This window comes from Haliotis asinina, chromosome 7, assembly GCF_037392515.1.
Source record: "Haliotis asinina isolate JCU_RB_2024 chromosome 7, JCU_Hal_asi_v2, whole genome shotgun sequence".
Taxonomy (NCBI): domain Eukaryota; kingdom Metazoa; phylum Mollusca; class Gastropoda; order Lepetellida; family Haliotidae; genus Haliotis; species Haliotis asinina.
Window position 1 is genome coordinate 11,977,422 of NC_090286.1, and position 12,579 is coordinate 11,990,000.

Sequence of the window (12,579 nt, forward strand, 5' to 3'; positions counted from 1 at the left end):
GTCATCCAGATGATATGTACGTGTATATGTTCCTTGATATTTGTCGTCTTTGTGATACAGACATGATCACTGATATTTGTCATCTGTAGGCGATATAGATACACTCTCTGATATTTCTCATTTAGGTCATAGGTCAAGATGTGTTCCTTGATATTTGTCAACTGGGTGATGCTGATGTGTTCCTGAAATTTGCCATCTAGGTGATATAGTTATGTTGCCCAACATTTGTCAGCTAGGTAATGTAGATATCTTCCTTGATATCTGTCAACTGGGCGATACAGATATGTTCCCTGATATTTGTCGTCTGGATGATACAAATATAATCCCCTGGTATTTGTCATCTTATTGGCACAGGTGTGTTTCCTGACATTTGTAATATAGACATGCTTCCGGGTGTTTGTCATCTAGGTGATATAGATATGTTCCCTGATATTTCTTATCCTGATGATATGTATATGTTCCCTGACATTTGTCATCTAGGTGATATACGTGTAGATATGTTTCCAGATATTTGTCATACGGATGATATAAATATAATCCACTGATATTTGACATCTTTTTGATAAGATGTGTTTCCTGACATTTGTCAAGTAGGTAATATAGACATGAACCCGGGTGTTTGTCATCTAGGAGATATAGATATGTTCCCTGATATTTGTCATCCAGGTGACATATTTCTTGTCATATAGGTGATATAGTCATATTATTTGTCATCTAATGAGATACAGCTACATTATCACCCCCATAGATATAGCATATGTTCAAATATTGAAATCCCCTTTATTACTAAAGTATCACTTGAAAACAAAAGCGTTTTAAGAATGTACCAAGTTTTACTTGAATTTGACAAACATCACGTCACAATCACAAATGATACTATAACATGGCTGGGTACAACGACACGACGTTTAACGCCACGTTGTACGGGACGTCGCTGTCTTCTCTACTATCGTCGTCTCACATCTACTAATTTCACATTATAAACACTCCATGACACATGCGTCATGATGACGTGTGTACGATAAGTGTTCAAAGTCACAAGAATGTCTGCACATGGCTCTGATAAGTATGAATCTTCAGGATAGATCGTTCTCTATTACGTTGTCTGCCTGTGTTACAAGTTTGGTTCAAAGTCTTCCCTAGGGTACGTCTTCCTATGTCGCTGAAGTGCTTGTTCCTGTGTCACAATCATAAAGATCAAGTTTTCTTGTGGTTCCAAGCTAGGCCTTCCTGTGTCACAATGATAAAGGTAAATATTTCCTTGTTCCAAACTACGTCTTCCTTGTATCCTCGATGCAGGATGACGTCCTGTGTCGCTTTGGTAAATCCTTTGCTTCCCATTTCCAGTGTTGCAAGGATGTCTTTAACCCTATCGATGCTTTTAACTGTGATATTATAGGGCAATGCTTGATACGTAGGACAAGCCACTGGGACCGAGTCTACCATAAGTTCATTCCGACTCCTACACGGTAGCCCGTATCACAACGTTGTACTTGATAAACATGAAATCAGCACTTAGTGCAGGTATCCTGTTTTGCTGAGATTTTCAGCGCGTCTAGAGTCTTGTTGTCTGCGCCGATGACCCTCCCGGAAAAGGTGAACGGCCAGGTCTGAAACAGAAGACCAAACACTTGCTGATTAATATCTGTACAATGAAAAAACCCAAATCAGTGTACGCAGATTTTAGAGTTTTAAACAGATTCAAACCTTGTACACAACGAACTACTTGCCATGACCGACCAGGAGAGCAATATATTGCTATATTAAAAGAAAATCACCTATAAACACATTTTCTTCCTCTTATAAGTGCTGTTAGGGGAATATGAAACAACATTTGGTGGAACATGTGTAAGGAACACGAGACCCACAAAACTCACCAGCTCAACGTAGTTGGTTTGTGAAATAGACAACATGCGACGGTTGAGGACGTTATATAACGGATAAAGAAGAACATGCGTATACTTTTAAAGATAAAACGGCATGTAAATTACACAACCATATAACATCTGGGTAATGTAAAAACACAATGTGCATTCAAAATGGCCGTCATCTGGGTCATGTTTTATATTATAAATCGAAAATGTGTGGAAAGTATAGACCACATTCATTTATCTAAGCTCCACTAACCAAGAAATCCATTGAGTTGAAAACTGATGTAAACTAAAATAACTAGTGTCGAAGGCAAACGTACGCTCTCAATACATAACCGTTTCATACGTTTCACTGCACAGACTACATGCTATCAGATTTCATAATCCCTGTTTGAAATCGTACCATAATTTATTGTGCACATTTTATTGACACCATACCTGTTACCATTCCAGTTTCACCTTTATCAGATATGACATTTCCCTCCACCCATCTTTCCAAGACCCGATTCGAGAGAATGTATTCTCTTCACTCACCGTATCATAACGTACACTTTTTTTTGTCTCAGAAGTTCTAAAACCCGATGTGGCTGAAAAAATGTAACCCAAAGTTCATATACTCGAAATTCTAATTGTGATTCAAATATATTTTGAAAAAAAGAAACCCTTTTACCACTGCATACATATTTAAAAATTGTCCGTGATAGTTGTGGAGCAAGACTTTCAGCGCCTCACAAGGGACGTTTTTGAAGTGCACGATCGAGCGTTCTTGTGTTTCATCTCGTTTTACCGACGATACTGATGCTGTTCATTTTCAGAGTAGAAACGTGACGATTAGGGCCTCTTATTTATTGACTTGAACTGAAAAACCTCGGAAAAGCTTATTTTGGAAAAGATGGAAAACTTGCAGACCTATTAAGATTTTTATCCGACATTGAATTTTTGAACTACTCTCGAAGAAGGCTTATTATTGAATCCTAGCTTTGCTGAAATGCTGTTGAATCGTAATTCTATATTTGTTGACTGACTTGTTTACGTTGAAAGGTGGGCTTGTGAACTGTCGGCGAAAAGAAAGTATACACTTGAAAACTGAATTTGACCAAAAAATTGTGAAAGTTATTAAAACGTTACAGATCTGTCATTGCAATACTGTAAACTTAATGCCCGAAACATAATGTAATGAGGATCTGATACATCATTATTGAATTGCCATTTCTTGTCGGATTTATGAAAAATGGGCGCATACTTTGTTTTGCTCGACAGTTTAGCTTTTTGCAGTGATAGGCATGTAGATGTATTGATAATGTTTCATTTTACTATTAAGCTTGAGTTATCTGTCTGGAATTCGAGAATTTGGCCTATCGTTTACCTTCATGAGTAGTAAGGTTGGTTTCTTTATGATAGTTGTTTTTGCAAATGTATATTGTTACAGAAAAGTGGGGACTTCAGTCGTACCTCTTCATCTTTTGACCCAAGCCTGACCACCCAGTTCTCATCACCCTCGCCTTACCCACCCCACACCCTTTTCAGACCTCGGTCCCTCCATTATCTTCTTCTGTTTAGAAGCTCCACTTTGTCTACGCCTGTCCCGACCCAGTAAAACAATTTTCACTTTCCTCATCCCAATTCCGACCTCCTGTCGGTCCACTCTCTCCACTTTACCCCTCAGTGCTGCCATGTGGTGGCCTCGGCAACCGGGGTGATGGGGTAGCCTTAATTGTGGTTAAAGTGTTTACTCGTCACGCCGAAGGCCCGGGTCCAATTCCCCATATGGGTACAATGCGTGAAGCCAGTTTGTGGTGTTTCCCGCCGTGATATTATTGGACTATTGCTAAAAGCGGCGTAAAACCAATCTCATTCGCTCACTCACCTAAGCAACCGCGCACTGTCCCGGCCACTTTTAACTACCTCATCCTTCCAATATCCCTATAAGAGCCTCTCAGCCATCCTTTTCTCACCCCATTTTAGCTTTCTCTCGTGCTATCAATTTTTCATCAGTCCAATCGTCCAGACCCCCATCTCCTACCTTTCAACCCCGCTCAGCCCTTTCCCACCCTCTCTCGATTCCGTCTCAGCCTCCATCGCCCCTCAAAGACCACTCTCGCTCTCCCCATCCTTCTCTTTCACTCTCATGTACGCGGCCCGATCGTCCCGGCAGCTCGGCGGAGATAAACGACACCCGCACTGATAACGCACGTGCACATATTATTTACGTCGTTTTTACTCATTTTTCTTTGCCTTGGTTGATAACGGCAGCACAGCAGGGGGAAGCGCATTCATGTCACGGAGCCTCGGTCGGGGGAGGGGGCCTGGGACAAGTGGCTCTATTTGAACACAGGTGAAATTGGAATAGGATCATTCTTTGCAGACCCCCGTGACAAGTACATGCAGTTGAGCACAACAATTTGTTCCAGGAACCTAGCCCGTGAGAAAAAGCTTTACATGTAATTGTTTCAGAACTTTTGAAGTTGACGCAGGCGTCTAGCATATGCATTCAAGGAGAACAATATGCATGGAATTGAAAACAAGCTACAAAACCTTTTCAATATATTTAGAATATTTAGGAATTCAATGTTAAAGAATCTCTGAAGCACAGTCGATTGTGAAGTTCCTACTATATATTTCATATACACATACAAAGGTTTGCCTGCTACATGACGAGAGAGCAATATGAAACAAGATTCAACACTAGGTGTCAAGGTATATTTGTAGGATAGATTTTGTATCCTGTCCCTTTAGGAAGACATATTATAAATTGAATACAACCTCTGTATATCCCTGGTACAACTTATTGATTACATTTTGAACAACCAGTTACCTTCTGTACAATGCACTGTTATCCCATGTTAGCAGCATTGTGATAAACTGGCATACCTCGTATCAACTCCTGTTATAGTAACAGATATAATCCTTCTTAACAGGTAACAGAGGTGATAAATGACATGAATGTTCTGTTGTGAGACAAACAACTATACCCTGTGTTAAGGTTTGTTACATTAAAATGTATATTTCATGTGAGGTACATCGATATACCCGGCTTTATCAACTCCCAAGATACGAACCGGTAGAATCCGTGTTAACTATACCGTTTCATAAATTGGGAACTCGTTTCAACTTCTGTAATATTAAGCAGTATTGGCAATGTCAATTGCGGTGAAATAAACAGGTTTAACCCTTGTCAGCTGCTGTGAAATAAACAGGTTTAACCCTTGTCAGCTGCTGTGAAATGGACAGACTTAATCCATATCAACTGTTGTGAAATAGACAGGTTTGCCCCTTGTCAACTGCTACAAAATAGACAGGTTTGACCCATGCCAATTGCTGTGAAATAAACAGATTTAATCCATATAAACTGCTGTGAAATTGACAGGTTTAATTTTGTCAAATGCTGTAGAATAGACAGATATAATCCTTGTTAGGTCAAGTGGTCTGCAAACATATACGTATATACATATGTATAACTCTTGTCAACTGCTGTGAAATAATCACGCATAATCCTTGTCAGTTACGGTGAAATAGACAGGTATAACCCAAATCAACTAATGTGAGGTAGATATGTATAACCCATTTCAACTGCTATGAAAAAGACAGCCATAATCCATGTCAACTGCTGTGAAATATACAAATATGACCTATGTCAAATGCTGCGAAATAGACAGGTAAAAACATACGTCAAGTGCTGTGAAATAGAATAGACAGGCTTATCCCTTGTCAACTGCTGTGAAATAGACAAGTACAACCCTTGTCAATTACAGTGAAATCAACAGAAAATTTTATATCCGTGTTTCACGCCCTATTGACGGCTGTATGATACAATGTTTCAAGGAAAGGTGGCACACCTGGAACACTGATAAACTGATGGATGGTATAACCATGTATAAACATTTACCTTTACTTTTAATCCTTGTTATTCTCAAACAGACTGTGTTAGTCTAAAGGAATCAATAGTCTTGTTCTCAAAACTGATAAAGCTTTAGTTCACGCTGAACAGTTACAATCGAGGTCACATATTTCACCATCTGTTCTATTTAAGAAATTTGATACCACCTTTAACCGCGAAAATTAAGCCGCGCGAAAATAAATGATTTTACAGTATTTCTTATTTGCTGTCTGGGTACATTCGAAAATCGGCTATGCCGAATGTTTCATCGTTCCTCTTTTATGTAAGCAATTACTGAATGTAATCATACATCAGGTAGGTATATTTGTATATTAATATTTGTTGACTAACCCTAGAAATGAATTAAATATTGGTTTAACATAATAATGTAATAACAAACATCTAAGTAATGTTATCTTTTATGTAAATATTTGCTTCAATGTTATCGTGTAACATGGCCATTAAACGTAAAAAAGATTATTGTTTACTTTTGGCCATGGTCTCGCATGGACCACACACGAGCTGGGTGATATATTCTATATAATAATAACCGTATACAAAGATTAAGAGATTGTAATCCACACGACTGATGTTCAAGGGTTTGTAAATCAAGTAGGTCATGTCTGTATCAAGAACATAAATCATTTCAAGTAGTTTAGTTTAATGAACGTTTATGTACAGGTCTCAATATAGATGACTTTGTGTTTTTATAAAGAATTACATAACTGCCATTAATTATAATACTAGTATACCGCTTTACACATATTCCACTGTTTTAAGATACACACACCCCCCACCCCACCCCATCTACCTAAACTTCTAACCGAAGTAGTGTTTGGAGAATTGTGCAGACTTTGCTGTAGAAAATCAAATATCAGAAACTAGTCTTGAAAATTAACATGTTCATTTGTCATTTTGAATGGATGTGACCCAGTGTACTCATGGGTATGGCCATAATGCACATACACATATAGAACACACTGTTCTTGATCCTTATTATCCGCAGGATAAACGGGTACACTTCAGACTGGGGATGTTGGGGGATACATGTCATAGCTATTCTTAGCAAAACCACCCGTGAAGGTCCCGAGGAAGAATAGGCCTTCAGCAACCCATGCTTGCCATAAAAGGCGACTATGCTTGTCGTAAGAGGCGACTAACGGGATCGGGCTGTCAGGTTCGCTGACTTGGTTGACACATGTCATCGGTTCCCAATTGCGCAGATCGATGCTCATGTTGTTGATCACTGGATTGTCTGGTCCAGACTCGATTATTTACAGACCGCCGCCATACAGCTGGAATATTGCTGAGTGCGACGTAAAAGTAAACTCACTCACTCTGAGCAAAAACACTTATCTATATCTTGTTGACTCCATATAATAAACTCGCGTGTCCCAGGCTAACTGTCTTGTGAGATACCGTTATACCCCGTCTTAATCATCACGTGCTATCTACTGACTTCTCCACCTGTACACGAAGAAGAAGCGGCTAGAAGTACGTCCGCATCTGCCTCATCTGTCCGCATTTTGCAAAAGTATCGGTTTTTACTACAAACAGACTGTCAGACAAGAGGTATGACTTTTCACTTGTCTACCTTTCTTCAATGTCAAACAATATTCCAGCAGCTCAAGACTTTGGGTCTACATTTCGCTAATGTATAGGTACAGTGGAACGTACTGTTCCTTTTGATATTTCAAAGAGCTTCACTACTCTTGACCACAAGTTGTTGGTCACTCAAGCCTTAGCAGGTCTTTCAAAACTTTTGGTAGACATAAGAAATGACATACAGACATATAGCGTAGTAGTGGCCAAATGGTTATTACAAGACATATTACAATAAAAACAGCGTTCTGAATAGTCGGATTCTCCCCTGCAGGAAATGCTACATGTCGACATCTTATGTGGAATGCAATGGATATACTTCTGTATTATGTACATGTGATGGTGGGTAAAATGTCATTTTGGAACTTGATATATCCCGGGTTAAATGGCGGTTGACACAGTTGTATATCCCGGGTTAAATGGTGGTGGACACTTGTATATCCCGGGTTATATGGCGGTTCACCCTGTTGTATATCGCGGGTTAAATGGCGGTTTACATTGATGTATATCGTGGGTTGAATGTGGCTGACACTGTGTGTTGAATATCCCTGGTTAAATTGGGGTTGACACAGTTGAATATCCCGGTTTAAGTGGTGTGTGACATTGTAAATCCCGCGTTAAATTGTGATATTGCGGTATAATCCGGGTTAAATGGCAGTTGAAACTATTGTATATCCCGGGTTGACACTGGTGTAAATCCAAGGTTATATGATGTGATATTGTGGTAAATCCCAGGTAAAATGGCGGTTGACATTGATGTAAATCCCGAGTTAAATCGCGTGTGACATTGTCGTAAATCCCAGGATAAATGGTGCATGGCGTTAGTTATCCCAGGTTAACTAGTGTGTGACATTGATCTATATCCCGTGTTAATTAGCGTGTGACATTGAGGTATACATGTACCTCGGTATAAATTGTGTGTGATATTTATGCATATCCTAGGTTAAATTGTGTGTGACTTCGTGGTGTATCCCGGGGTTAAGCGATGCGTGGCACGAATATATCAACGTCAAGAGAGCCTGTGTAAACATTACGTAAAATATGAAAGAAGTGATGGAGAATAATAAAGAAAGTAAATGGCTGACAACATGTATTATGAGCAATGCTGTAAAGGTATCAGTTCAAATGTAGACTTAACACGTTCCAACCTAAACAACCATCCAGAATACGTCACATGTAAAACGTCTCCTGCCATTACGGGGATTATAATCTTAAATGACACACAACGCTTATCGAAACAGGAACTGCAAATATAATCTGCTGCGGCATATGGCTAAACAGAATAGATATAGGAAGCAGAAAGTGAAATATACTGGGGAAAGAAATATATATCTCAAGCGGAGGAAGGGGGAATACTCGAAACGAGACAAAGACTTTCATATCCATTATTAAAAATTAATAAACAAAGAGCAGACAAAAAGCATAAATATATAGAATTATAGAAAAGAGACACGAGGCTTAACCAAACAGAAATATTCCTTTACACGATACACACAGCCAAGAACAAGGACGTGAACAAACAAATCTGTTCCACTTGAAGCCCAGAGTCAACACATCACATTGGAGCATTAAGTACAAAAGACAATATGAACGAAAATCCCAGGGTTTTTTTATGAACACATAAAAGAGACTTGCCCTTGAATGATTGAAATACACTGCTATCAGCAAAGGGAAATCTTTACACTGAAAAACAGGAAGGTATACTAAACATTTAAGAGTAAATTCGAAAAGGATGAGTTATAGGTACTCAGCAAAATATTCAGCAAAAATAAAAGTTAATGATATATGATAAAAGTCACTGATAACAATCATAAAAAAACAAAAGTCAATCTATAAATGTTGTTTAAGGGTAGTTTAATATGTTTAAAAAATTTAAAATATTCTTTAAAAAATCTACAACAAAATGAAGAGAAATAAGGATTGAAAAGTATGAAGGACTGTTTGCTGAAGGGATTGAGAATGTAAAAAAAGAACTCATTACTAATAACCATGAGGTTTTCATCTACCAACCCCCATCCTCCTCGCTTAAAAAGATTGTTAAACTCTTCTTCCTACACCGACATCCAGAATAGATTATGGGACCTTCGCTATGTGAGATAACAATTTGTCAGAAAGGTATGTGATAATACTGAATAAGACATACACATCGGATAAAAAGACAAAGAATTAAATTGTGTGGGAAGGCAATAGAACAATTTGTCAGAAAGATATGTGGTAATACTGAATATAACATACATGTGGAATATAAGGAGGTAATGAATTAAACTGTAGGTCAGAGAACAATTTGTCAGAAAGGTATAAAATATAGAAAATATATTATATGCGGGATGTAAGGAGGTGATAAGTAAAACTCTGTGGGAAGACAAAATAATGCACTATCACTACATCAGGGGAGACTGACTCTGGACAGAAAGCAAAGCAATATCCGGATGATAGGGGGCCTTAAAACAGTTGCTGACGGATACTGGGACAAAGCATAATAGTGGTTTGGGGCTGGCAAGTGATTAAAAACCGATTGTGACAAGAGGTATATGTATGGTGAGTGGCATTAAAGGTTTGGAGGTGTTTGAATGATTACTGAACTGCCCCAGAGGATGGGTAATGGATGTATGCCTGGAGTGTTCAGGGTGGAAGATGGATCTGTCAGGTTAAGTAGGTGGAAGAATGATGTGTCAGGTTAAGAGGGTGGAAGAAGGATGTGCCAGGTTAAGAGGGCGGAAGGAGGATGTCTCAGGTAAAGAGGGTGGAAGGAGGATGTCTCAGGTTAAGAGGGTGGAAGAAGGATGTCTCAGGTTAAGAGGGTGGAAGAAGGATCTGTCAGGTTAAGTAGGTGGAAGAATGATGTATCAGGTTAAGAGGGTGGAAGAAGGATGTCTCAGGTTAAGAGGGTGGAAGAAGGATCTGTCAGGTTAAGAGGGTGGAAGAAGGATGTCTCAGGTTAAGAGGGTGGAAGAATGATGTCTCAGGTTAAGTGGGTGGAAGAAGGATGTCTCAGGTTAAGAGGGTGGAAGAAGGATCTGTCGGGTTAAGAGGGTGGAAGAAGGATGTCTCAGGTAAAGGGGGTGGAAGAATGATGTCTCAGGTTAAGTGGGTGGAAGAAGGATGTCTCAGGTTAAGAGGGTGGAAGAAGGATCTGTCAGGTTAAGAGGGTGGAAGAAGGATGTCTCAGGTAAAGGGGGTGGAAGAAGGATGTCTCAGGTTAAGAGGGTGGAAGAAGGATGTCTCAGGTTAAGAGAGTGGAAGAAGGATGTCTCAGGTTATAAGGGTGGAAGAAGGACGTGTCATTTTACAAGTTTGGAAGAACGATAAATGAACTGTCAGGTTAAAAGGATGAAAGTAGTCTGAATGTCATGTCGGGTTAAGGGGTGGAAATAGAATGTGTCAGGGTTGAAGAAGGATCAGTGACCCTCTAGGTTTAGAGGATGTGGGCGAAGGATGAATGGTCCAAAGATTAATATGGTTGATAATGAATGAATGAATGACCTACCAGATTAAGAGGGTGGATGAGTTGTTGCTGAGTCTCTACATCCTCTGCATCCAGAATCTGCTGTAGGTGGGCGATATAGCTCGACGCCAGACGGAGAGTGTCCAACTTTGACAATTTAGTGTCCGCGGGTACCCATGGAAGGGTGGTTTTCAGTTTGGAAAAAGCTTTACTTAGCACCCTCATACGAGCTCTTTCTCGCGCATTGGCAGCGTTTCTTTGTATGGGTTTACCCATTTTCACATGCTTCGAGTCACAGGTGACATCCTCTTTCCTGCGCCTCGGCATGGTGACGACTGACTGTCTGTCAGCTTCCTCTTCCTTGTCACATAGCACACGTGGAAGACGATTTCCGAAGTCGACTCCGAGTTACCACACATCTATTATTACAGAGATCATCGTTATACCGGACTACACAAACAGCATGGGTGTTCTAAAACACATCGGTCTGCCCAATACATATATGTTGAACCACAAGATCAGAGCTGTGTCCTCATCCTGATCTTCATCTTCTTTGACCTACCACAGGTGTCAGGCCTCCTACATGGATTCAACGATGCACACGACGACCCAGTGAGTCATACCTGGATCAGCGAAGGGCGACTCTACTCTCCTCTAGCAGCACGGAACGTGTGTCAGGAAGTTGGTCAACTTTGAAGACCGTCAGTTACCAGCCGGTCTGTCTGTAGCACGCCTGTCTTATGAGCCTGACCATTCCAGTGTACTGTTAGAGCGACATCTCTCAAAGGCGGAGTCACGTGACCGTATCATGTGACGTGCATATCGCGAGGTTTGGGAATGTTTATACAGGGGGAATCGCCTTCAGATAACACGACACTAGCACCAATTTAAATTGCGTAAAACTGGAGTATCGGATACAGTTATCTGGCGAGACGGAGCAAAGTGCTTGTAGGAGAAAGCAGAGCGATATCTGGGAAGTCTTGGGAGCTTCTATTATGTTCCAGCATGGTAATCCCGCCATTGTTTTCAAGAGGATGACTAGTCCTGCAGGTGTGACTTCAGGACTAACTATAAAACCGTTCGTTTCACTTTCTTCAGTTATCAGTTAACCTTTAATAGAGAGGCACGTGGGTGTTCACCTAACTAGTGGGTGTTCACCTTACTAGTTGATACAAGTGTGTAGGTAATTAGTAGATATAAATATCCAGCTTGTAGATATAAGCAGATACATTACAAGTGGATAACAAGCACATATATCACCGGTTGATTAATGCATATGTCTATTGACATATACAAACTTATATATACAAGATTATAACAAACATTAGTACATATATGTTACAAGTATAAAGCAAGCATGTATCTAACGGTGATTTAAGTTTATGTGTATTGGCATATATGAGCTTATATGTAAGTACTATATGAACATATAAGATTATATCAGACTAATAGGGGTGTACACGCACATACACACATATCTACACATATACACACATACATATACACACACACCCTTACACATACGCATGCATACTGGCATACACCCCACAGACACACACATATACACACATGCATACATGCATGCATCCATCCATCCATCCATCCATACATACATACATACATACATACATACATACATACATACATACATACATACATACATACATACATACATACATACATACATACATGCAAGAAGCTGTCTCAATATTTATGACATTGAAGGAATCTTGTCAAAGTCTTTCAAATTTACGACTTCTGATATATTTATTTCAGGGTCTGTA

General features: G+C 39.6%; 1 protein-coding gene across 1 annotated transcript; it reads right to left on the reverse strand.

The window, feature by feature from the left end:
- Nucleotides 1–813: 813 nt before the first annotated feature.
- On the reverse strand, nt 814–11,589 carry LOC137291518 (transcription factor 21-like). Its single transcript, XM_067822883.1, has 2 exons — nt 10,838–11,589; nt 814–1,610 (listed from the first exon to the last, which is right to left on the reverse strand). The coding sequence occupies exons 1-2, from the start codon at nt 11,120–11,122 to the stop codon at nt 1,509–1,511; spliced, it is 387 nt and encodes a 128-aa protein (XP_067678984.1). The 5' UTR covers nt 11,123–11,589; the 3' UTR covers nt 814–1,508.
- Between the last annotated feature and the right edge of the window lie 990 nt (nt 11,590–12,579).

What these genes read in the sequence shown, in the direction of transcription:
- LOC137291518 (XM_067822883.1), bottom strand. Translation starts at nt 11,122, where the DNA reads ATGCCGAGGCGCAGGAAAGAGGATGTCACCTGTGACTCGAAGCATGTG. An exon ending in TCATCCACCCTCTTAATCTG is followed by an intron (nt 1,611 to 10,837) that starts GTAGGTCATTCA and finishes CTTCTGTTTCAG; the next exon opens with ACCTGGCCGTTCACCTTTTC.